Genomic DNA, 25,420 nt, shown 5'->3' with positions numbered 1-25,420 from the left:
GAGAGGTCACGTTGCGGCTGTGCAGGACATTGGTGAGGCCACTTTTAGAACATTGTGTGCAATTCTGGTCTCCCTTCTGCAGGACGGATATTGTGAAACATAAAAGGATTCAGAAAAGATGTACAAGGATTTTGCCAGGATTGAACGGTTTCAGCTTTAGGGAGAGGCTGAATAGACTGGGATGTTTTCCCTGGAGCATCAGAGGCTGAGGGATGACCTTATGGAGGTTTATAAAATTATGAGGGGCATGGATAGGGTAAATAGTCAAGTTCTTTTCCCTGGGATGGGGGAGTCCAGAATTAGAGGGCATAAGTTTAGGGTGAAAGGGGAAAGATATAAAAAGGACCGAAGGGGCACATTTTTCCTGCAGAGAGTGGTGCGTGTATGGAATGAGCTGCCAGAGGAACCTGTGGAGACTGGTACAACTACAATTGGTAAATGTGACGATGCTGCTCCTTTAGCAAGGTTATGCTGTCCTTGGCTTTTTTTTCTCAGAGAGGTCATAAGGCAGCAATCCCGAAAGATTTAGTTTTGAAGGGTTTTAGGGCTAATTGGATTACAGCTCACAGATACTGCCTCAGGAAAAATGCTTTCAACTTAAAGGAAAACAATTTGTACAGTGAAAAGGGGGTGGCCAGTTCTCCCAACTCAGCTTTTCTTTGGTTTGGTTTCAGAGCTGCTAGTCAGTCAGTTTCTCCTGTAAGACTCTACATTTGACTTTACCTTTTGTACCAAGGAGTGATTATGGGAATTGTTGCTATTTGGAACAGCATCATTAAGTTAGGATAATCTTGTGGGTTTTCAGATAGATTAACTTATTCTATATTCTGTTCTCTTTTGTTTGTGTTTCATTCAGTAATCTTGTAAATAAACTGGTCTGACCAGCTGCATCCCTCCTGGAATATCCACCTAGCAAAGTTAGGGTCTGGGCTACTTTTGTGAAATGTTTTGAGGGGGTTTGGCCTGGTCCATAACACAGTTAAAGGATGTGTACATGAATAGGAATGGTTTAGAGAGATATGGGTGAAGTGCTGGTAAATGGGACTAGATTAATTTAAGATAACTGATCGGCATGGATGAGTTGGACCAAAGGGTCTGTTTCTGTGTTGTATATGTCTCATTACACAAATAAAGTCAAGAAGTAGTTTTAGAATAAGGCATCAAAAATTAGGACTGAAAGGAGAATATTCATCACTTGTCAGGTTGGGAATCTTTGAATTTTCCAATCATCTCACAAGACAGAGATGAATCAAATTGTGGACATGAATGGAATGAAGGGATACGTAGACAGAGCAGGAATGTGATTTGAATAGAGAGATGCCTCAACTGGCCTAATGGCTCACTCCTGCTTTTATTGTGTTTTTATGTCGTTTTATTCAGGTCATGATTAATGCTCAGCAACTGTTGAGGGCTTGACCAGATTGAACTGGTTAAATCCAGTCCCTAAGTTATTAGCATGTCTCTGGCAACCCTTCAATCTCTGTTTCTCTGTTCAACTCTGGGCTTCTTTGTTCCAAGTCTACCTGGATATCTAAGATTACAAAATGGTCATTCCTTTGATTATTCTTCCATGATTTTGGGTTTATTTGCCTGTGGTTATCCCAACTTTGCCTTGTGGTGATTATACATAGACCCATTCCTTGCTTGAGCTATAGTGAGAGGCTGAATAGGCTGGGGCTATTTTCCTAGAGCATTGGAAGCCCTGGGGTGACCTTAGAGAAGTTTATAAAATCATGAGGGGCAGGGATAGTGTGAGGAGACAAGGTCTTATTCCCAAACCTAGAGGGCATAGGTTATGTTGAAAAGGGAAAGAATTAAAAAGGGACCTGAGAGGCAACTTTTTTCTTGCGGGGGTGGTGCATGTATGGAATTGGTAGAGGCTGGTAGAATTATAATATTCAAAATGCATTTGGATGGGTATATGAAAGGAAAGGTTTGGGGAAACAGAACAGAAATTGCTGGAAGAGCTCAGCAGGTCTGCCAGCATCTGTGGAGAGAAATCAACTCACTTTTTGGGTCAACAGATAACAGACAATAAACAATAGGTGCCCTTCGAGCCAGCACCACCATTCATTATGATCATGGCTGATCATTCCTCAATCAGTATCCTGTTCCTGCCTTATCCCCATAACCCTCAATTCCACTATCCTTAAGACGTCTATACAACTCTTTCTTGAAAGTATCCAGAGACTGGGCCTCCACAGCCCTCTGGGGCAGAGAATTCCACACACCCACCACTCTCTGGGTGAAGAAGTTTCTCCTCAACTCTGTTCTAAATGGCCTATCCCTTATTTTTAAACTGTGTCCAGTGATCCTTCCTCAGAAGTCAGTTTGGAGGGATGTGGGCCAAATGCTGGAAGATGGGGACAAGATTAATTTATGATATTTGGTCGGCATGGACGAGTTGGACCATGCTGTACATCTCAACGGCTCTATATCTTTTCAGCACGGAGCAGATGGACCGAATGGTCTGTTTCCATGCCGTACATCGCTAAGGCTCTCCAACTCTGGTTGTAAGGTTGGCTGTGCCTCATTATTGCGGGTCCTGTGTACAGGATCCCAGGTTCTGGAATTTATCCCAGCTCCTCTCTCTCTCCCCCCCCCCCCCCCCCCCCAAACACCGGGATACGGTCCGGTAGTCCCAAGGAAGGCTCTGGAGCCGGTGCCGCAGTGAAGTAGTCCGCAGCCGCACACGTGAGTGTGGACGGGGAGGGGAGGAGACGAGAGAGAGAGAGAGAGAGAGAGAGAGACGGGAGAGGGAGGGCGCAGCTCCGGGAACGCACTGAGGTCAGCAGAGACACTGGGATCCGCTCGGTGCCCGGTATCAGGCTCCCTCCTCCTCCCGGGGCAGTCAGTCAGTCAGGCAGCAGCAGCAACATCAGCACCACTGGCGATGGAGTGAAGAGCCCAGGCTCCAGCAGCAGGTAAGGAACAGGAGAACCTGGCAACTTCCCTCCCTTTATTGTTCAGTGGATAGCTCCCAGCTTCTATTCACTCTGCCGCATTGCAATCCTGTCTCAATTAAGATAAATCTGCTGCTCGACTGATATTTGGGAGTCGGAAGCTTCTCTTCCGTCCCCCCCGTCCCCCCCCACCGCCACCCAATCGATCAGGTTTTGAATGAATTTTCAGCTGAATGAGAGAGGGAAGCGACACTTTCTTTTTGTCTGTGCGTTTGTGAAGCGTGTGATGGGATTGTTTGTCGCTCGGCAGTATTCGCAGGCCAGGCAGTCTGGCGGTGCTGATCCTCTCCGCTCTTTGTTGCGGTAAATGGTGAGAAGGAATTTCCTGCTGGTCTCCACCCTGCTCTGTAAGTGAGAGAGCGAGAGAGATGGAGAGTCAGAAGGAAGAGACTGATTTCTCCCTCTTGTATCTTTTTTTTCACTCCCTTTATTTCCTCCATCATCCTTTCTGTGCTTGTAAGCCGTTGTCTGTGTCCTTTGTATGTGTCTGATTCTGTGTGTGTCTGAATATGTCAATGTGTGTATCTGTCTGACTATGTGTGTGCCTCAACGTGTGTATCTGTAGATGCATGCATGTCTGTATGTGTGAATGCATTTGTATGTGTATGCATCTGTGTGTTTGGCTTTGCCTGTATGTGTCTATCCCTGTCTCAGGAGATGCTCCCAGAGCAGGTGCAGTATGTTTCCATTCACCTCCAGCAATTTGTCTCCACCCAGACACAGTTGGCGACAAAGCCAGGAGCACTGGCTTGAGCTGCATCCACCAACAGACACATTCCCAGCTGTAGGTAGTGAACAGAGCTCACCCCATCAGAGCTGATTCAGTGCGGACTACCAGATGATCAATGGTGCTGAATCACACCAAAGATGGCAATGCTTAGCATTTAAAGTTGGCTTATGACGGGAGCAAACTGCAATGGTGTCATGGCATTTTCCACCCTCAGTTCTAGTCCAAAGTCATCCACGATTAATGATTTTTCAAGCTTATTTTTGCTCTTGAGGAAATGTTTAGTTATTAATATAATTTATGGAAGAAATCATGTGAGGGGAGTTTCCGTGTTAAAAATTCAATTCAATAAAATCCCTGCCCAGTTTCTTTATGGATAGTCGTTTTGAAGTTTATCACTGTACAGGTATTCTGCTGGTATTGTGTTACATTACACAGTGACTTTTTTTAAAATAAGAAAACAACAATCTAAAATGGCCGCCAGAGTGAGTTATCTTATTTCTGTATTACCTCTGCCAGCAGGCTCTATCTTTATTCCCAGGGATGGAAGGCAATACAGATCCATCTTGGTTTGTCATCTGCTAATGGGTTAAGGAGGTTTGTTCTTAATGGGCTATCATCAAGGGAGTGCTTTTTAAGACTCGCTCACCCCTCCCTCTACGCATTGTTTTTTTTTAAACAAGAAATAGTCTGTGTTTTGCAGGAGTCCTGCCTCCATCCCAGGGTTTTGCAATCTGTGCATTCTTACCTAGCGGGGATGGTTAAATTTAACGGCAGATGGCTTGGATGCTTCAGGACACACCTGTACCCAAGAAAATGTGTCTGTTACTAACAAACAGCTTATCCTGCATTTGCATGATTCCTCAACCCAATTGGTCTGTCTAATTAAATACTAATAAGTCAGATTGGTAGAGGTACCAGGGAAAATGAATATGCAGACCTAAATACCAGGAGTGGATATAGCAGCAGGTGGATTCATGTTCCTGGGCAAGTAACTTAGTCTGTCACTCACATCAGAAACAACAGGCTAGGGAGGACTCTGTTCTGTAAACCATACCAGATGGACACTAACCTCCCTGCACTCTTTCTCATTGAATGGTAATTTGTAAATTTTTCACACGCAAAATCTGTGTTTTTTTACGCCTGCGCTGTACTGATTCAGAATTGCTTCTGAGAAAACAAATGGGAGCTTTGGGGGCAGAGTTAAAAGATGGTAACCTAATCAAGAGGCTGTGTTGGCGTCATCAGCTGACAAAGCAGAGACTTCTATGGTGTCTAAGAGTCTGAGTTTGGAGATTAATTTACAGCCTCCAGCTGACTGTATGCTAGTGTGTGTGTGTGTGTGTGTGTGTGTGTGTGTGTGTGTGTGTGTGTGTGTGTGTGGCATTTACTGTTCCATTTTAGTCAGGGGCTTGTTGTTGTGCTGGGGTATCTGTCACAGTATTGTTGGTATGTCATTGTGACATCACCACTGCAGTTTTCTAGGAAAATAAAATCTGCAGTTAATTTTAACAAAATCCTTCATCTGGGTTTTGGAACATGGTATTTGATTTAATAATAGATGCCAAGGCAATGAGATGCAAGCTTTATAATGTCAGCTTAAGAACTTGGACTACAGCCTTTAATTCACTGCCATTTGTTTACCTACTCATACAGTAATTGCTAATGGATAATAATAGGGAAGGGAGACATTAAATAGGCAAAGACCCTGCCTCACCTATTTTCAGATCTTTGTAATGAGAGACCTCACTTTAAAGGGAACAAAAGCAACGATACAATGGATGCTGGAAATCAGAACCCATATCAGAAATTGCTGGCAAATTTCAGCAGGTCTGGCAGCATCTTTGGAGAGAAAGCCAAGTTAATGTTTCGGGTCCAAATACTGGAGTTCTGAAGAAGGGGCGCTTGACCCAAAATGTTAACGCTGATTCTTTCCACAATGCTGGCAGACCTGCTGTGTTTTTCCAGCAATTTCTGATTTTGTTTAACATTTAATGATCTTAATGCGGGTGTTCGGCCATTTTACTGTGCAAGAAATGAGGAATGCCAGGGGTGCACATGGCAAGAGCCAACATTAGCTGTGCCAACCAAGATCTAAGCTTCATTAGGGTCAGGTGGGAGAGGGCTGCAGGGTGTGACTGATGATGTGGGTCAAACCCTTCTGAGAGGGCTTGTGTTTTCACTCGTGGGGATTTCGATGAATGCAACCAGCTTTGCAAAACTTCTCTCTTTCCTCTCCATTTCTGAACATTTGGGACAGAGTACAGCTGCAAGACCAATGTTTGCTGTCCATTACCATTCCTCAGGTGCAATCAATTGGCAGCCTATTGGACCATCACACAAAGCACAATCCTTTTCCTTTGTCAAACTCCATGACAGCTGCTCTTTCCATTATTAATCATGCAATGTTAAGATACAGGGACTTAATATGTTACTAGCCAAGTAACACAGAGGCTTAAGCTTAATACTCTGGGGATATAGGTTCAAATTCCACCATGGTACAAGAGAAATGTTAAATTCAAATAATAAGACTATAATAAAGGTGAAAGATCCTGATGTACAATAGTAGTGTCCCTGTCTCTGAGTCAGAAACTCTGAATTTGAGTCCAAACACAGGATTTGATAGAAGATGCATTTGTATCATGGCCACCCAGGTTGAGAATCAGCCTGCCAATCCTTCCAACATGCCCATGGCTGGAGGCAAGAGCCGGATAGTCTCTTGATCAGTCTTCTTGATGTGGAGGGGTGCCCGTCAAGGCATAGTCTCTGGTGACAAGCTGGTAACCCACTGCTTCACAAAAATCTAGCCAGGAAACAAATGTACACACTTGCTTTTTCTGCCTTATCTGCCTCTAGACATGAGAAGAGAAAAGAAGACCAGTAGTGATGACCAAGCCAACTGTCATTAATTATTGTAAATACTCATTTTTTGGGATGGAAATCTGCTGTCCTTACCTGTTCAGGTCTACATGTGGCTCCAGACCCACAGTCATGTGCTTGGCTCTTAACTACCCTCTGTGATGCCAAGCAAGACATTCTGTTCAAGGGTAACTAGTGCCTTGCCAGTGATGCCCACATCTGGACTGAGGCCAAATATAGCATCCTACATCCACCTCCACTCAGTGTAGTCAGCATAGCCTGGGAATAGAACATACCAGGACCTTGCCTGCTTTCTATGGGTTCAGTATTGCATTGTGCAGAAAGAATCAGAGTTGGTACATCCTACCATGAACCAAGAAAATAGCTTTAAACAAATTAGAGGAACACTGAAATCTGGGGATGGAGATACATATATCATTTAAAGCAGTGAGACAAATTTATAAGATTGTTATAATGACCAAGTACCAGAGTTTATTTCTAGAACGATAGAATTGAAAATCTGTGAAGTTATGTTCAACTTATATGGAGCTGTGGTTATTACAGAAGCATATTAGAGTATTGTGAACAGTTAGCTTCATGTGACATAGAGAGTAATAGAGACACTGGAAGAAATTTTCAATAAAAGTTATAAGAATGATGCCAGGACTGGGAGATTGTTATTGTTTAGGAAATGTCAAACAAGCTGGTAATCTTTTCTCTAGAAAATGAAAGACCTATGGGTGTCTTGATGGAGGGTATAGGAAAAAGTTTTATAGAGAAATCATAGAGATCTTTTCACTTGTGGGCTGGACTGGAACCACAGACAATAAACAGAAGATTATTACTAATAAACCCAACATAGAAATTCAGGAGAAATGTCTTTATCTAGAGAGGGGCTCTCATTATCATAGGGAGTTGTGAAGGTGACTAATATTAGGGGCAAGTTTACTGAAGGAGAAAGGGGCAGAAGGAAAGAGGAATAAAGGTGGAGAAAGAAACACTGGCATAGATCTGTTGGGCTGAATGGTCTGTTTCTGTATTTTAAATACAATGCAATGCTTTGTAATCCACTAGGTTAATAAAAAGGAAAATGCATCCTGGGATGTATGCCACTAATGTTGGCCCTGTGTTAGTTAGCATTAGAAATCCTGTTAGTTAAAATATATGATCTTGGGATGTGGTTCTAACTGACAAAGCTGGGTTTATTGCCCATCCCTAGCTGCGTTTCTAATTTCTGCTTCTGTTTTTGTGTAACAGGCAGTCCTCACTGCAGTGTTTCTATGTGCAATGGATAATCTTCACTGCTGCCTCTCTATGTGAAATATACACATATGCAATTGATGGAGCGGAGGAAGAAAGATCCGATCCATCCTGCCCACACACCTCGATTGCTACAGCATCGTGAATAAGTGTTTCCATCTCTAAAAGGGAACTTGATCACAGCCAAAATAGATCTACGGCTCTAGGCCTATCTGTGTAGTCTTTAGCTGGGAATCATTCATAGAGTCATAGAGATGTGCAGCAAAGAAACAGACCCTTTGGTCCAACTTGTCCATACTGACAGGATATCCTCAACAGATATCCTCAAGTCCCATTTGCCAGCAGTTGACCCATATCCCTCTAAGCCACCCAAATGCCTTTTAAATGTTATTATTGTGCCAGGCTCCACCACCACCTCTGGCAGCTCACTCCATACACGCACCACCATCTATGTAAAAATGTTGCTGCTCAAGTCCCTTTCATATCTTTCCCCCTCACCTTAAACCTGTGCCCTCTAGTTTTGGACTCCCCATAAAGACCTGGGAAAAAAAGATCTTGGCTATTCACCCTACCAATGTCCCTCATGATTTTATTATCCTCTATAAGGTCACCTCTCAGCCTCCGACACTCCAGGGAAAATAGCCCCAGCCTGTTCATCCTCTCTCGATAGCTCAAACCTTCTAATTCTGGCAACATCCTTGTAAATCTTTTCTAAACCTTTTCAAGTTTCACGGCATCTTTCCTAACATGTCTCTAAATCTTTTTATCCCCAAACTTAATTTCACCAACAACTCAGAGCTCCAACACCACTGTCCAGCTCATTAATACATACCATGAAAAGTGAGAGATACAGGATGTATTCCTGGGGGACACAACTCATGAACATCCCTGGATTAAAATTTACTGTCTGAGAAATCGGAGATAATTTCTAATCCAGCATTTTGAATTCATACTGAAACTGCAAAGTTCTCTCTGTGAAATAATCTGGAGTGAGGTGCACTAGCAGGCGTTTTCTGAAGGTTTAAGTTGACATGATATAACATATTCTACGTATCCATTGCCATTATGACATCTTCAATAAATTTATGAAATTGCTGAATTCTGACATTCTCATGGCCCCTTCCCTCCCAAGGGAGATCACAAATAGCATCTCTCAGGATTCCTTCGAGCATAGTCCCAATAATGGATCTCAGGCTGATAGGCCTGTAATTATCTGTCACTGATTTATTACCGTTTTTTGAAGATAGAGATTACGTGAGAGTGTTGTCAGTCTAGGGAATCATCTCTGACTATACTGGAGCTATTTATGATATGGGTAGGAATTTCACAAAACATTTGTTCCATTTCTTTAATCATTCAAGGATTGTTGTTATCTGGACCTGGAACTCTAGTAATTTTGAGCTTTACTAACTTATCCAAATGATGTTGTTAACTACGCTTATACTACTGATGCTATTCTGTGCTGTTTAATGCCGCTCATGTTGAATATCCTACCCTACCTCAACCTGGATCAGAAGCATCATCCATAGGAGCATTGACTGAGACAACATAGCTATTTGCTAGCTCTGCCATAACCTGAAAAATTGTTAGAAGCTTGATTGCATTATCCAGTGGTATCCCTACACAGCTGCTGCTATGGCCTTTTGATTTCTGGCATGTCTTAAAAGCTATTGCTATTTTTGTCACAGTTATACTCATCTTCCATTCCAGAGATTCTTTATGAATCCTATGGCAGTTTTCTGTTACCTTTGATGGTATTTTTCTGTTGTAATAAGTAATCCTCAGCGTTGCCTCCCTCTCTCTTTCCCCCTCTCTCTTAGTTGATAACTTTCACTAATCTTTAGTATTAGTGATCCTCACTATTTCCTCTTTCTTTGCACAGTGGGTAATTGTCACTACTGCCATGCCACGTGTAATGGCTGATAATCACTACTACGGCACTCACTTTTTAATGTATTTGTTCAAGATTAGATTAGGTTCCCTACAGTGTGGAAACAGGCCCTTTGGCCCAACAAGTCCATATCAACCCTCCGAAGAGGGACCCACCCAGACCCATTTCCCTCTAAGTAATGCACCTAACACTATGGGCAATTGAGCATGGCCAATCCACCTGAGCTGCACATCTTTGGACTGTGGGAGGAAACCAGAACACCTGGAGGAAACCCATGCAGACATGGGGAGAATGTGCAAACTCTACACAGGCAGTCACCCGAGGCTGGAGTCGAACCTGGGACCATGGTGCTGTGAGGCAGCAATGCTAACCACTGAGCCACCGTTTCACTCAAGAGTGTCTCCAACTCGCTCAGTACTTTTTGAGATGCTGGTAGAAAAATGCTTTCATCAACCTTTGCTTGATGTCAAAGCAGACTTGTGAATGTTGTAAATGACAGACATTGTAGCCACAGTCAGAGGGGAAATGAATGTTTCAAGTAGGACATGGGGAGTTGACTAATTGGGAAGCTTTGGCTTGAATGATGTAGACTTGGACCTTCTTAAGTGTTGCTGGAGGTCCATGCGTCTAGCCAAGGATATTCCTGGTTTGTGCCTTGGAGACTTTGAGAAGTCAAGAGGCGAGTCAGTTGCCATGTAACTGCTGACCTGCTCTTGTAGCCACCATAGTTAAATGGCTGGCACAGTTAGGTTTCAGGTCAATGGTAACTCCTGTATGATTGTGAGGGTATTGGTAATTGCAATGGTACTGAATGTTCAGGAGAGACAGTTAGACCCTCTTTTGGTCATTGCCAATATGGTATGAATATTTCTTGCCACTATTGGTCCAAAGTTCTTGCTGTCCAGGGCTTGCTGCATATAGACAAGAGTTGTCTGAGGAATTATAAATGTAACTGAACACTCTGCAACAATCTGGAATGTTGCTACTTCTGACCTTATGATGAAGGGAAGGTTACGAATGAAGCAGCTGAAGGACGTGGTCCTGCCCTGAAATGGAAGTCCTCCAACAACAAAAATATCTTTTTTTTCATCGAATCATAGTACAATATAAAAGGAGGCGCTTTGATCTATGGAGTCGGCGCTGGCACTTTCAGAGAGCAATCTGCTTTCTCTCCCAACATTCCTTTTTTTTTCTTCTTCGGTCGTTCATGAAGTTTTACTTTTGAATGTTTCTGATGACTCCATATCAATCAGTCTGTGAGGTAGTGCGTTCCAAATCCCAACAGGTGGATATAACATTTTACTTCATGCCATCTCTGGTTTGTCTGTCCATCACTTTAAATCTGTATCCTGTGGTTATTGGCTTCTCAATCTTTTAACATTATTTCTCTTTACTAATTCAAATCTCCTTTAGTTTTAGTTTCTGTAGTATATCCCAGCAACTGTAGTTCTCTTATCCCTGGAATTATTCAAGGAAATCTTTTCTGTCCCCTCCTTCCAAAGCCTTCAAGTTGTTCCCAAAGTGTGGTGTCCAGAATTACTCTAAGTCAGGCTGAATTTAAATATTTTTAAAGAAACCTAAAAAAATAGGAGCAGGAGAAGGCCATGCAGCCCCCTTGAATCTGCTCACCATTTAACATGAGCATGGCTAATAATCCCAGTCGGCATCTGCTTTTGCCTCATACCCATTGACTTCCTAAGAATTACATCTAACGCCTTCTAGAAAGCATTCAATGGTTTGGCCTCAACTTCTTTCGATGGCAGAGAAGTCCACAGGCTCCCCACTCTCTGGGTGAAGACATTTCTCTTCATCTCAGTCCTCAATGGTCTACCCTGTTTCCTAGAGTATAAGCTCTGGTTCTGGATGCTGGAATAACTTCCTGGCCTTTGTCATTTTCTGATGGAAACAATTTTGCTGATGTACCCACAGTGTTTCATAGATCTCTCATTTTCAATCTGTATCTGTCTCATTTAGCGTGGCCTTAGTGCCACACAACACGATGGTGAATGCCACCGGTTTGAACCTGTGATTTTTTAAAGGACTCACTTCTACCAGTACTGTCATGGGCAGATGCACCTAAAATGGTTACTCCCCGTGGCCATACTTTGTCTCTCTCTCCCTGGAATGGGTAATTTCATGATGGCTAATTAATTTCTACTTTTGCAGATGGTCTGTAATAGGTCTTAGTGAATTGCATCAAATATTGAATCACTCTTAGTCTTCTCACAGTTCTATAGTGCTTCTGCTGTAAATGGGGGGAAAGCAGCACTCAGCTAACAAGATAGACAAAGTTAAAGAAAACAGATAATGTGGGGAGTGAGGAAGAGTGGAGAAAATGAGGGAAGTGCTTGTGAAAGGACAGGGTCCTAAGCTGTAACAGAGCTAATCATCAGTAATAGATTATGGGCAGGTATTATGATTTTGTGAACAGGTTTATAGAATCCCTAAAGGGTGGAAACAGGCTATTCAGTACATCAAGTCCACAGCAACCTTCTGGAGAGCATCCCACCCTATGTCTGTAATTCTGCATTTCCCACGGCTAGTCTACCTGGCCTGCACATCCCTGGAGACGATGGGGCAATTTAGCCTGGCCAATCCACCTAACCTGCACATCTTTTGACTGTGGGAGGAATCTGGAGCACCCGGAGGAAACCCATGCAGACATGGGGAGAGTGTGCAAACTCCACACAACCATGCAAGGGTGGATTGGAACCCGGGTCCCTAGCACTGTGAGGCAGCAGTGCTAACCACTGAGCCACCTCCCTCAAATGTGCAACTGTGATACGGTAAGGTTTAGAGTTAGGGTCAGGGTCAGAGTTAGGGTTAGGATTAGGAAAGAGGAGACCAGCCAGCAGAGTGAAAGAGGATGGAAGCAAGATATGACAAATGCCCGTGCCAAATTTCTCAGTGGTGGGGAAGTAAGCCGGCAACAAGATTAAGAAAAGCAATCTGGATGATAGACTAGATACACTGGAATGCCCAGGTTGGGCTGGAGCATGGAGCCCTGACCTGGCAGCATTTGAGTGTTGGCCAGTGTTGAAGTTGAATTCTCAGTGATGCCAATAGGAACCCATTGAAGATGACGTTGGCTATACCAATGCCAATCTGGCAGAGGCTTTGTTTTGTTGAAGTTTGATCATTGAACTGGCAGTTGGGAAAGTTGTCTTTGTATCAGTGGAGGAGGTTAGAAAGTTTATGCCAAGCATTGCTGAAAAACATTAAACCTGTGAATATGTTGCCTTGGAGCAACCGGTAAATGAGAAATTGAGGATGGAGAGTAGAATTCTGAAGAATACAAGACGTGGCTTTGTATATATGGGAGGAGAAACTGTTACAGGTGAGTTGTTGAGACAGGTATGAATTAACCAAAAGGGAAGAATAACCTTGAAGTTGATGATAGAGAGGAGGCAAGAGGCTAAGGCTGAATTAATTGGTGATGCCGAATTGTCTATCAGGTGAGTAGAACTTCCTTTCTCATTCATGAAAATCCTGTATTTTCTTGGATGTGTCATGTATGTGGAGTGGCATGGTGGCTCAGTGGTTAGCCCTGCTGCCTCACAGCGCCAGGGACCTGGGTTTGATTCCAGCCTTGGGCGACTGTCTGTGTGGACTTTGCACATTCTCCCCGTGTTTGTGTGGGTTTCCTCTGGGTGCTCTGGTTTCCTCCCACAATCCAAAGGTGTGCAGGTTAGGTGGATTGGCCATGCTACATTGCCCTTCGTGTTCGGTATATTAGTCAGAGGAGTTGGGTCTGGGTAGGTTTCTCTTCGGAGGGTGGGTGTGGACTTGGGCTAAATGGCCTGTTTCCAGACTGTAGGGAGTCTAATAATCTATTCACAAAGTAGTCCTCGAAATCATTGGTCATTATTCTATCCACATTGGAAAACCATAACAGTAAAGGAAAATTGTAGAACATGTTGCTTTTTCCAATGCTTAAAAAGTAAAGAACAAAACCTGTTTTGTCTGGTATAAGCAGTCATAGCACCTTTATACTGGAAGGTTCTGCAATCTATCACAGGAAGGTGAGATATACTGTTGTGCAAACATCACCATGACATCTCCAATTGTTGCTGGGGAGAGGGCAAGCCGTGTGTGAGAGGAGCCGCCATTCCATTTTGTTCAGGCTTAGCTCTGGCTTGTTTGCGAGAAACAAATCAAGAACCAGGGATTAGATTTGAGCAGCAGCTCAGGGGCAGGGTCCTTGACTGGGGAATGAGAGCAGGCAATGGCAGGGGTTTGAATGAGAGCAACGCAGGAGTCTGGGAGCAATGTTCCTGGGTGGGGAGTGAGAGTAGGGTACTACCATTGGAGCAAGTGCATTGAGGCAAAGTAATGGCAGGGGAATGTGAACAGTATACTGCCAAAGGCCTAGGGGCAGTAGTCTGGGAGGGGAATGAGAACAGAGTACTGGCAAGAGATAGGTGCATGATACTGGCAGCGGAATGAAAGCAGGATGCTGGCAATGGATTGGGATGAGCATTCTAATTCTGCTGTATCCAGAAACTGAAGATGAACATACGGGATGCTACCAAAATGAACAGAGCAACAAAAAAGGGATATTAAAAAAATGTTCAAGCGTTTTTCATTCACTCTCTTTGAACATTTCAGTGCCTTCATTTTAAAAGATTAGAAATCGGATAAAAGGCTTTTTCAGCGATAAAATTGCCCAATCAGTCACTGATAAATTGTTGTTTTCTATTTAATGTGGAAAGACTGAGAGAATGGATGCATCAAATGACTCATGGTGGCAGAACAGGTACCTGGGTGCAATTCCAGCCTTGGGCGACTGTCTGTGTGGAGTTAGCGCACTTGCCCCATGTCTGCATGGGTTTCCTCCAGGTGCTCCGGTCTCCTTCGTAAGATGTGCAGGTTAGGTGAATTGGTCATGCTAAATTGCCCATAGTGTTCAGGGATGTGCAGGTTAGGTGCATTAGTTAGGCGTAAATGTAGAGTAGTAGGAGAATGGGTCTGGGTGGGTTACCTCCAGAGGATCAGTGTGGACTTGTTGGGCCAAATAGCCTGTTTCCACAGAGTAGGGATTCAAAGCATCCTAAGTAGGTATAAGGTGGAGGAGTAGGCCGATTGAGAAAACCTCCAGGAGTATGTGAGCCAGACCAACCTCCGTGACCAAACATTATTTGCAGGAAAGGGAATGTTGACAATCGTCACATTTTGATCTGCCTGTGGACCATTTCCAATTGCAGAAATCTGAGCATCCATTTTGGAATTTCAGTAGAAAACAGTGAGAAGCCAAACAGGGCAGTCTGACCATTTATTTGCTGCATCTAACCTTCGTACGCCTTCCAGTCAGACCCAAGGGTCCTGGCAGTCACGATACCCTGTTTGATGGATGGAGCACTGCAATGTGCAAGTTATTAATAAACCTGAGGGGCAAAAACAGCCTCACTGTATCTTCCCAGTTTTTGTTTTCGGGAAGTGTATTTCTTTGTCACCTCAGTGATCTTCACTGAAACAATGGCCACACACAGCACCAATGACTGATGGAGCTCAAGTGATCTGAGGTTGGGCAGTTGAGTTCCTCACTCTTCACTTGCAGCTAATTTCCCATGACACAAGGGAAGTTTGGTGGATTCAATATGTAAGCTGAGGTGTGGAGGACGTATGAGATCAAAATATTTGCAGTTTTATCATTTAGCAGAGGGATCGTCTGTAAAAGATTTTACCATTGATGAGTGATTTTGAAAAGTAGTCAGATGCAGAGTCAGGAGAATTCCCGGCTCTGTGAATGCGGATTTTAAGAACGGATACTTGAATGTTAGATTAGAAGTCAGGGCTTTGGCAAACTGACAAGAGCAAAGGTGCCACTCACCTAGGCCTCTGGACAGGAGCAATCCGAGCATTCTCCTTGAGGAGTCAAATCTTGGTCATAGTCCAACCAATGGTTACCATGTTGTGGTGGTACCAAATGACCACTTTGCTTGCTGCCATGATTCAGAGGATAGTCAGACTCTTTCTCTGGGATGAGAGACAACGCTGTGTCGAGGCTGATACCGAGTCTCCTGCTAAGTGAAGGCAGTCAGCCACTAGTGTGCCTTCGCATCCAGCTGGTCAATATTTCACCTTCAGATACTGCAGCAATACCTTAACATCGAACCAGCTCGAGATGCTGTGCCTCAGTGATGTAATTCTTCCACCCTGTGCACATCCTGGATTATCACATGCAACTCCTGTTCTACTCTCCATAACTCTTTAGGGAGTTGCCTGTCTTCTACCAGGACCTGGTAGACGTTTGTGACATGTTCACCCCATGCTGGAGATCTCCCCTGTAAGGAGTAGTAGCTGTTTCTAGAGAGCTTCTGCACATAAATCCACCAGCGATATGGTTCTCAGTGGCTGGGAGAGACAGGGGCTCAGCCTGCTGGTGCTCCCACTAGGTCTTTTATTTATTTTTATTTTTTTTTTCACTCATGGGACATGGGCGTCACTAGCTGGACCAGCATTTATTACCCATTCCAAGTTGCCTTTGAGAAGGTGGTGATGAGCAGCTATCTTGAACCGTTGCAGAGCATGTACTGTAGGTTGCCCCACAATGCCCTAAGGGAGGCAATTCCAGGATTTTGACGCAGCAACAATGAAGGGATGGTGATACATTTCCAAATCAGCTTGGTGAGTGGCTTGGAGAGGAACCTGCAGGTGGTGACTATCCCACTTATCTGCTGTCCTTGTCCTTCTAGATGGAAGTGGCCATGGGTTTGAAATGTGCTGTCTGAGGATCTTTGATGAATTTCTGCGGTGCATTTTGTCGATGGTTCGCACTGCTGCTACTGAGCTTCGGTGGTGCAGGGAGTGGTGTTTGTGGAGGTGATGCCAACCATGTGGGCTGCTTTGTTCTGGATGGTATCAAGCTTCTTGACTGTTGTTGGAGCCATATCTATCTAGGCAACTGGGGAGTATTCCATCATGCTCCTGACTTGTACCTTGTCGATGATGGACAAAATTTGGGGAGTTAGGAAGTGAGTTACTTGCTGCGGTGTTTCTAGCATCTGACCTGGTCTTGTAGCCACTGTATTTATATGGTGAGTTTCTGACTACTGCTAACCCCATAATGTTGATAGTGGGTGATTCAGTGATGGTAACACCATAGAATGCCATAGGGAGATGATTAGATTGTCTCTTGTTGGAGATGGTCATTGCCTGGCATTTGTGTGGCATGAATGTTACTTGCCACTTGTCAGCCCAAGCCTGGATGTTGTCAAGATCCTGTTGCACTTAGACACAGACTGCTTCAGTGTCTGAGGAGTCATGAATGGTGCTGATCATTGTGCAATCATGGGTGAACATCCCCACTTCTGACCTTATGGACGGAGGGAAGGTCATTGATGAAACAGCTGAAGATGTACTCTGTACATTTTGGGTTACACCCTCCTGGCCTCCTAAAATCACACAGTGGTGGAGGCAACTGATGATATAAATGGCCGGCTCCCTCTCTGAGCCACACTTACATAGATCTTGACACAACAGAATTCCTTTATCCACCAAAACAGGAAGTGCCGTGTTCGGGGCAAAACTTGCAACTTTCAGACTTATTTGCCATTTTCACCATGTTGGAGAAACTCATGATCGAGATCTGCGACACTGTAGTCAAAAGGAGAATGGGATATTACAGATGAAGAACGGTCTATGTCTTACCTTGTAAGCTCAGCTGTGAAGCTTCCCATTGTAAAACAGCCAACCGGTATTCAATTCTAAGTCTCCCAGTCAAGGTGCTTGATGATGCTGTCAGCAAGCATGAGTCAGCACTGTCAGAACAGGAGGAAGATCAAGGTAAAATGAGAGATGAATCAACATACACTCATAGAGTTTGAGACAGATAACTGTTTAACGTAACAGTGATGGAAGAATAAATGTGTTCAGCCTCATTATGATGATTGAGTGAAGCAGTAGATGGTCACTGAAGCCAATCCCAGAGTGTGAAAGGACAGTGTCTAACCCACTGTCCCAGTCAGTCCCAGAGTGTGAAAGGACAGTGTCTGACTCACTGTCCCAGTCAGTCCCAGAGTGTGAAAGGACAGTGTCTGACCCACTGTCCCAGAGTATGAAAGGACAGTGTTTGACCCACTGTCCCAGCCAGTCCCAGAGAATGAAAGGACAGTGTCTGACCCACTGTCCCAGTCAGTCCCAGAGTATGAAAGGACAGTGTTTGACCCACTGTCCCAGTCAGTCCCAGAGTGTGAAAGGACAGTGTCTGACCCACTGACCCAGTCAATCCCAGAGTGTGAAAGGACAGTATCTGACCCACTGACCCAGTCAATCCCAGAGTATGAAAGGGGAGTGTTTGACCCATTGTACTGCCTGACCATCTTGTAGGGCAGTAACCCATCTCGTTCTGCTGGAACATTCGGACATCTGATTATGTCACAGCCTATTGTGACTGTATCAGTTTTCAAAAAAACTATCTAAATCGTTCCACAACCCACATTTCTTACCATAATGCTGCAAATTATTCCACGTCAAATAAAATTCCAAATGTCTTTTGAAATTGGTGTAGTATTTGCAACCTCAACCCTTTCAGATAGTGCATTCCAGATCTTAATAGCTTTTGGCATTAAAATGTTTCTCCCCCATTTTTGTTGCTCTCTTGCTAATTATTTCCAATCAAGACCTCTGGTTATTACCATACTTGCCAGAAGAAACATTATCTCTTTAATTGCGGGATCAAAGAGACTCACATAATTTTGGATACTCCATTAAGGTTTCCCTTAATCCGCTGCTGATTGAGGGAGAAACAAGCCTAGCTTCTCTAATGCCTGTACATAAATGAGGTCCTTTATCCCTGTTCTCATTCTGGTAACCTCTCTCTCTACCCTCTCTAAGGCTCTTATGTTCTTCCTTAAACAGGAATTGTATATTCACTGCTGTTGCTGAGGGCTCTTAGAAAACTACACATTGGCTTTCTTAACTATCTTCCCATGTCCAGGTCACCTCTAGAGATTTGTGAATGTGTGCCTCTTCTTCTGCTCCCATCTGAAGATAGCACCATTTAGATCACTCTGCATTACGGTGTTGCTCCTCACTCTTGTGCATCACCTCATCTACCATGTGCTTGCCTGTTTCACCACACCTATGGCTCCCTGAAATCTGTTATTGTCCTTCTTATTGCTCAATACATCACTGAATTTTACGGCATTTGCAAACCTTGAAATTACGTCATCCATACCCAACTCCGCGCCATTAATATTTATCAAAAAGACCATTGGCCTCTGAACTGATTCCTGCAGGTCCTGCTGCATACTTCTCTCCAGTCAGCAAAATAGATCCATTCACCAGTACTATCTGCCTCCTGTCACTTACAGAATGACTTGCTTACATTACGACCATTTTTTTAAAACTCTGCAGTTTTCCAAATTACTCCATAAGTCAGCATCCTATTTGATGCCTTTCATATTCCATATTTACATCGACTGCACTACCATCATTAAAGACCTAAATTTGTCACATGTAAATCTTTTCATGAATCCCTGCTGGGTTTCTCGAGGTGAGGATCAATTTTGTCCTTGCCAACGGCATCCTGGTAGTTTTCCCAGCATTATGATAAAAGTGACTGGCTTGTAGTTGCTAGGATTTTGTTTTTATTTGTGGATCCTGCTGGTGTGATCATTATTCATTACCTCTTGTGAATTGTCCTGATTGTGGTTTTGATACAACCAAGTTACTTGCAAGGCCATTTCCAAGGTCAATGAGAGTTAACCATATTGCTGAAAGTCTGGAGTAATGGCTCGACCAGAGTAGGTAGAGATAGCAGATTTCCCTCCTTAATGGAACCTGATGGGTTTTTTCCATCAATCAAGTTGCATTTTTAATTTTTTAAAATTGAATTAATTTAATTTTAATTTTGAAATTGGTGTGATATGTGCTCCCTCAACTCTTTTTGGTAGTGCATTACAGATCTTAGTAACTCTTGGCATTAAAATATTTCCCTCCATTCTTGTTGTCATTTTCCTCCTAATTATTTTCAATCTAAGACCTCTGGTTATTGTCCTACTTGCCACAAGAAACATTATCTTTTTAATTGCTTGATCAAAAAGGCTCACATAATTTTGAATACTCCATTAAGGTTTCCCTTAATTCTCTGCTGATTTAAGGAGAACAATCCTAGCTTCTCTAATCTTTGTACATGCGTGAATAAATGAATAATAACATAAAATAATTTTACATTATTTTTCATTTTTAATCAATTTTAATTTCCTGTTCACCATTACTGATACAATTCTTTTTTTTTCTACCTTTATACATTAACTGGATTCAAATTCTTTGTTATACCTTTTCTCTCTGAATCATTCATCTGGATTGCTGTCAGTTAACATAAGCACGAAGCAGCATACCTCATCTATCCTTCTCCTCTGTTTTGAATAGGGGTGAGATGTTTGCATCGCTCCAAACATCCGGCACCACTCCCACATCCAAGGAAGATTGGAAGTTTGTATTCAGAGACACTTGTGTCCTTCAGCAGCCTCAGATGAATTCAATCCAGACTTGTGTAACAAACCGACCTTGAGTGATGCCAACCTATTTAGCACTTATGTCCTATTTATTTTTGTCCTATCTAATTTCTCTATTACCCCATCCTTTACTGCAATATTCACATTTACCATTTTCGTTTGTGCAAAATATTGTAATCATTTGGTATTCAGTCATGCCTTCTGCCGCTATATAAATACTTTCTATTCTGTTCCCAATGAGCCCTACTATTTATTTAACCATCCTTTTTTCAGAAAAAAAAGAATATTTGGATTCCATTTTATGTTATCCATTAATCTTTCTTTCAGATTTTCTTTTTGCACTATTTTACCCATCCCACTGTACATTCTGGATTTTAACAGGTTTTCTATTTTATTCTGTATTCCTTTTGAGATGTACTTTAAACTTGATTATGTTACAATCAGTATTTCCCAGACTTTCCCCTCAGTGAAGCATATTCCATTTGCCACACTTCATTTCTCAAAACTGATGTATTTTTCCTCAGTGGACCAGAAGCATGCTGGTTCGGAAAGCTGTGTTCGACTCATTTGAGGAGCTCTTCATCCTCCTTGCCCTACAATGTTTTTCTCCTCATACTAAGTTAGGATAATTGATATTATTACTGCTGTACTATTAAATTTCTCTTATATTTTCCTTCACATTTGCCTTTTTATCTATTCAATATTTGGGATCTGTAGTAAATAGTCAGCACTTTGTCAACCCCTTTAATGTTCTTTCACTTTAATCAAATAAATTCTACTTTTGAATGCTCTGGTGAACAGTCCTTCAATCAAACCTTAATATTGTCTTTGTGGCACGGTGGCTCAGTGGTTAGCACTGCTGCCTCACTGCACCAGGGACCTGGGTTTGATCCCACCCTTGGGTGACTCTTTGTATGGAGTTTGTACATTCTCCCTGTGTCTGTGTGAGTTACGTCCCATCATCCAAAGGTATACAGGTTAGGTGGATTGGCCATGGGAAATGGCAAATTACTGCGGATGCTGGAATCTGAAACCAAAAGAGAAAATGCTGAAAATCTCAGCAGGTCTGGCAGCATCTCTAAGGAGAGAAAAGAGCTGACGTTTCGAGTCTAACTGACCCTTTGTCAAAGCTGTTTGGAGTTAAGGTGTTGAATAATACGAAGGATGAAATGAAACTGTGGACCAGGACAGCTTTGAGAGAGAGTAAGTCGGTGCTGCTGGAGAGAGTTGTCCAGTGCTTTTATGTGACAGCGCATGGCCCTGAGTGTGGCTTTTAGGATGCGGCGAGAATAACAGTTGGAAAAATGTTGTATATCGTGCAAGTACCTGTAATCGTGGAGGCTGAATGGGGGGTGAAATTTGAGTTGAAATCCACGTGGAGTAAGTCGGAGGCGAAGACAGTCACTGAGGAAGGAAATATGACTGTGGAAGCGAGTTTTAGTAAATACCTTGTCTAACACTGAGAGAGAAAAGGAAAACAGTGAAGGTGGATGGGGGGAGAGAGACAAACAAAAATCCTGTTGGGAAGAAGAGCAGTATTTCTTCAGGGTAGGCATTCCTGGAAGAGAGGTGGTAGTGGGTTAAATACTGGGTAAAAGCAAATTACTGCGGATGCTGGAATCTGAAACCAAAAGAGAAAATGCTGGAAAATCTCAGCAGGTCTGGCAGCATCTGTAAGGAGAGAAAAGAGCTGACGTTTCGAGTCTAACTGACCCTTTGTCAAAGCTGTGGGAAATGCAGGGTTATGGGGATGGGTCTGGGTGGGATGATGTTTGGAGGGGTGGTGCGGACTTGATGGGCCAAATGGTGTGCTTCCATACTGTAGGGATTCTATGATTAATAATGGAAACAGCTTCCTTTGTTTTGTGCCTTATCCCTCTAGATTTGCTCCTACCTTTCCATATGTTTAAATCTCTGTTTATCCATGTGATCATGACTCGATATAACAACTTACACCTGTTGACTATTCCTCGTAACATTAGTATGCGTATATTCCAACACCATGCCTGCCAGGTTTGTCACATGTCTCTGTCTAATTCCTTGGTCTTTGTGCACCATTCTTTCTCCTATTACTTCGTGTTCCTCCTAATTTTCTATGCTGCTGGTTCTTCCTCTCCAATGCGATGTCATTGGCACACCCAACTGAATCATAGAATCAAATCATAGAATCATGCAATGCAGATGAAGCCCTTCAGCCCATCAAGTCTGCATTGACACGTGACAAACACCTGACATTTAACTTAATCCCATTTATCAGCATTTGGCCCATAGCCTTGAATAGAACATAGAACATAGAACATAGAACAATACAGCACAGAACAGGCCCTTCGGCCCACGATGTTGTGCCGAACTTCTATCCTAGATTAAGCACCCATCCATGTACCTATCCAAATGCCACTTAAAGGTCGCCAATGAATCTGACTCTACCACTCCCTCGGGCAGCGCATTCCATGCCCCCACCACTCTCTGGGTAAAGAACCCACCCCTGACATCTCCCCTATACCTTCCACCCTTCACCTTAAATTTATGTCCCCTTGTAACACTCTGTTGTACCCGGGGAAAAAGTTTCTGACTGTCTACTCTATCTATTCCTCTGATCATCTTATAAACCTCTATCAAGTCACCCCTCATCCTTCGCCGTTCCAACGAGAAAAGGCCGAGAACTCTCAACCTATCCTCGTATGACCTACTCTCCATTCCAGGCAACATCCTGGTAAATCTTCTCTGCACCCTCTCCAAAGCTTCCACATCTTTCCTAAAGTGAGGCGACCAGAACTGCACACAGTACTCCAAATGTGGCCTAACCAAAGTCCTGTACAGCTGCAACATCACCTCACGACTCTTGAATTCAATCCCTCTGCTAATGAACGATAATACTCCATAGGCCTTCTTACAAACTCTATCCACCTGAGTGGCAACCTTCAAAGATCTATGTACATAGACCCCAAGATCCCTCTGTTCCTCCACCTGACCAAGAACCCTACCATTAACCCTGTATTCCGCATTCTTATTTGTTCTTCCAAAATGGACAACCTCACACTTGGCAGGGTTGAACTCCATCTGCCACTCCTCAGCCCAGCTCTGCATCATATCTAAGTCCCTCTGCAGCCGACAACAGCCCTCCTCACTGTCCACAACTCCACCTATCTTTGTATCATCTGCAAATTTACTGACCCACCCTTCGACTCCCTCCTCTAAGTCATTAATAAAAATTACAAACAGCAGAGGACCCAGAACTGATCCCTGCGGAACTCCACTTGTAACTGGACTCCATGCTGAATATTTACCATCTACCACCACTCTCTGACTTCGACCGGTTAGCCAGTTTTCTATCCAATTGGCCAAATTTCCCTCTATCCCATGCCTCCTGACTTTCCGCATAAGCCTACCATGGGGAACCTTATCAAATGCCTTACTAAAATCCATGTACACTACATCCACTGCTCTACCCTCATCCACATGCTTGGTCACCTCCTCGAAGAATTCAATAAGACTTGTAAGGCAAGACCTACCCTTCACAAATCCGTGCTGGCTGTCCCTAATCAAGCAGTGTCTTTCCAGATACTCGTAAATCCTATCCCTCAGTACCCTTTCCATTACTTTGCCTACCACAGAAGTAAGACTAACTGGCCTGTAATTCCCGGGGTTATCCCTATTCCCTTTTTTGAACAGGGGCACAACATTCGCTACTCTCCAGTCCCCTGGTACCACCCCAGTTGCCAGTGAAGACGAGAAGATCATTGCCAACGGTACTGCAATTTCCTCTCTTGCTTCCCACATAATCCTAGGATATATCCCGTCAGGCCCGGGGGACTTGTCTATCCTCAAGTTGTTCAAAATGTCCAACACATCTTCCTTCCTAACAGGTATCTCTTCTAGCTTATCAGTCCGTTTCACACTCTCCTCTTCAACAATACGGTCCCTCTCGTTCGTAAATACTGAAGAGAAGTACTTGTTCAAGACCTCTCCTATCTCTTCCGACTCAATACACAGTCTCCCACCACTGTCCTTGATCGGACCTACCCTCGTTCTCGTCATTCTCAGGTTTCTCACATACGCATAGAATGCCTTGGGGTTATCCTTGATCCTATCCGCCAGGGATTTTTCATGCCCTCTCTTAGCTCTCCTAATCCCTTTCTTCAGGTCCCTTCTGGCTATCCTGTATCCCTCCACTGCTCTGTCTGAACCTTGTTATAACTGATGCAGCCAAATTTGTTTGAAGCCCCCACCACATATTAATGAACTCGCTTCACTGAGGATATTGGCCCTGGTCTTATTAAGATACCTTGTCTGACTTTACAACACCTTTGATAGGCACCAGAATTGGCCCCAGTGCCAACAATCTGTCCTGTACCTCATCTCCACATGTGCAGAGCCCGGTACAATGGGTAGGTACATCCAGGCCCACAGACCTGGGCCTGTCGCCTACTGTCCTTGTGCCAGGAGTGTGGCTGAAGTGCTCAGGTCAGGGGTACGAGTGCTGTACTCAGGTTGCGTGGGTGGTGGCGTTGTGCCCGTGTTGGTGGTGGTGCCATTGTTGGGGGCAGGGTTTAGGGCCTGGTCCAGGATCAACACCGGGGCCCATGATTCCTGCCCCTGACCCTGTTCACAATTTTCCTGCTTCTTTACTTTCCGTTGACTCTCTTGCCTTTCTCTCCCTCTCCTCAGGGCCGTGGTCTGACCAAGACGAGGACAGATCAGCTAAGCCTCTCTGTGGAGAGCCTCCCGGAAACAAGATGGCCGGTGCCTCAGTGAAGGTGGCGGTGAGAGTCCGGCCTTTCAACTCCAGAGAGATCAGCCGAGAGAGCAAATGCATTATTCAGATGTCAGGGAACACAACAAGTGAGTATTTACTTCCACACTGTACTGTTCAGTCTGCACTGCCAGCTACAGCCTGGGAGGATTCTGAGCCAATCGAAGGACAAAAGCTGATTATGTAGGTAGCAATAACGTCTTAGCATGGTTGAGTACTCACCATCGTTCGCTATTTGGTGTCATCAGGGTGTTCTCCAATGTCCTTTAAAATATTTCTGTGTATCCGTGATTTACCATGAGTGTGAAGTGGATATTTCATTGACCACAACTGCTGGTGGTCTCTTTTAGATTAATCATGATAGGGCCTCATGATTGGTTAGGAGGAACTCCTTAACCAGTGTTTACAATGAATCACTGTCATTTTGTTCATACAAAGGGGAGAAAGGGCCCCATTGTGGCACAGGGGTAGTGTCGCTACCTCGTAGCCAGGAGGCCTTGGTTCAAG

The 25,420-nt window shown here is 43.7% G+C and overlaps 1 protein-coding gene across 30 annotated transcripts in view; it reads left to right on the top strand.

Annotated features, from left to right (window-relative positions):
- Positions 1-2,726: 2,726 nt before the first annotated feature.
- The window catches only part of kif1aa (kinesin family member 1Aa), a 326,170-nt gene continuing 303,476 nt past the window's right edge, over positions 2,727-25,420 (top strand). For 16 of the 30 annotated variants that reach the window (XM_072573022.1, XM_072573040.1, XM_072573019.1 and 13 more), the window contains exons 1-2: positions 2,727-2,924; positions 24,829-25,002. In XM_072573022.1, the coding sequence (XP_072429123.1) occupies positions 24,897-25,002 (106 nt within the window). In that variant the 5' untranslated portion in view covers positions 2,727-2,924; positions 24,829-24,896. The remainder of the gene's footprint in view (positions 2,925-24,828; positions 25,003-25,420) is intronic. The other 14 variants (XM_072573037.1, XM_072573035.1, XM_072573034.1 and 11 more) reach the window with 2 other exon arrangements.

This window comes from Chiloscyllium punctatum, chromosome 6, assembly GCF_047496795.1.
Source record: "Chiloscyllium punctatum isolate Juve2018m chromosome 6, sChiPun1.3, whole genome shotgun sequence".
Taxonomy (NCBI): Eukaryota; Metazoa; Chordata; class Chondrichthyes; order Orectolobiformes; family Hemiscylliidae; genus Chiloscyllium; species Chiloscyllium punctatum.
Note: the sequence above shows the minus strand (reverse complement) of the source record. Positions and strands in the feature narration are given on the sequence as shown.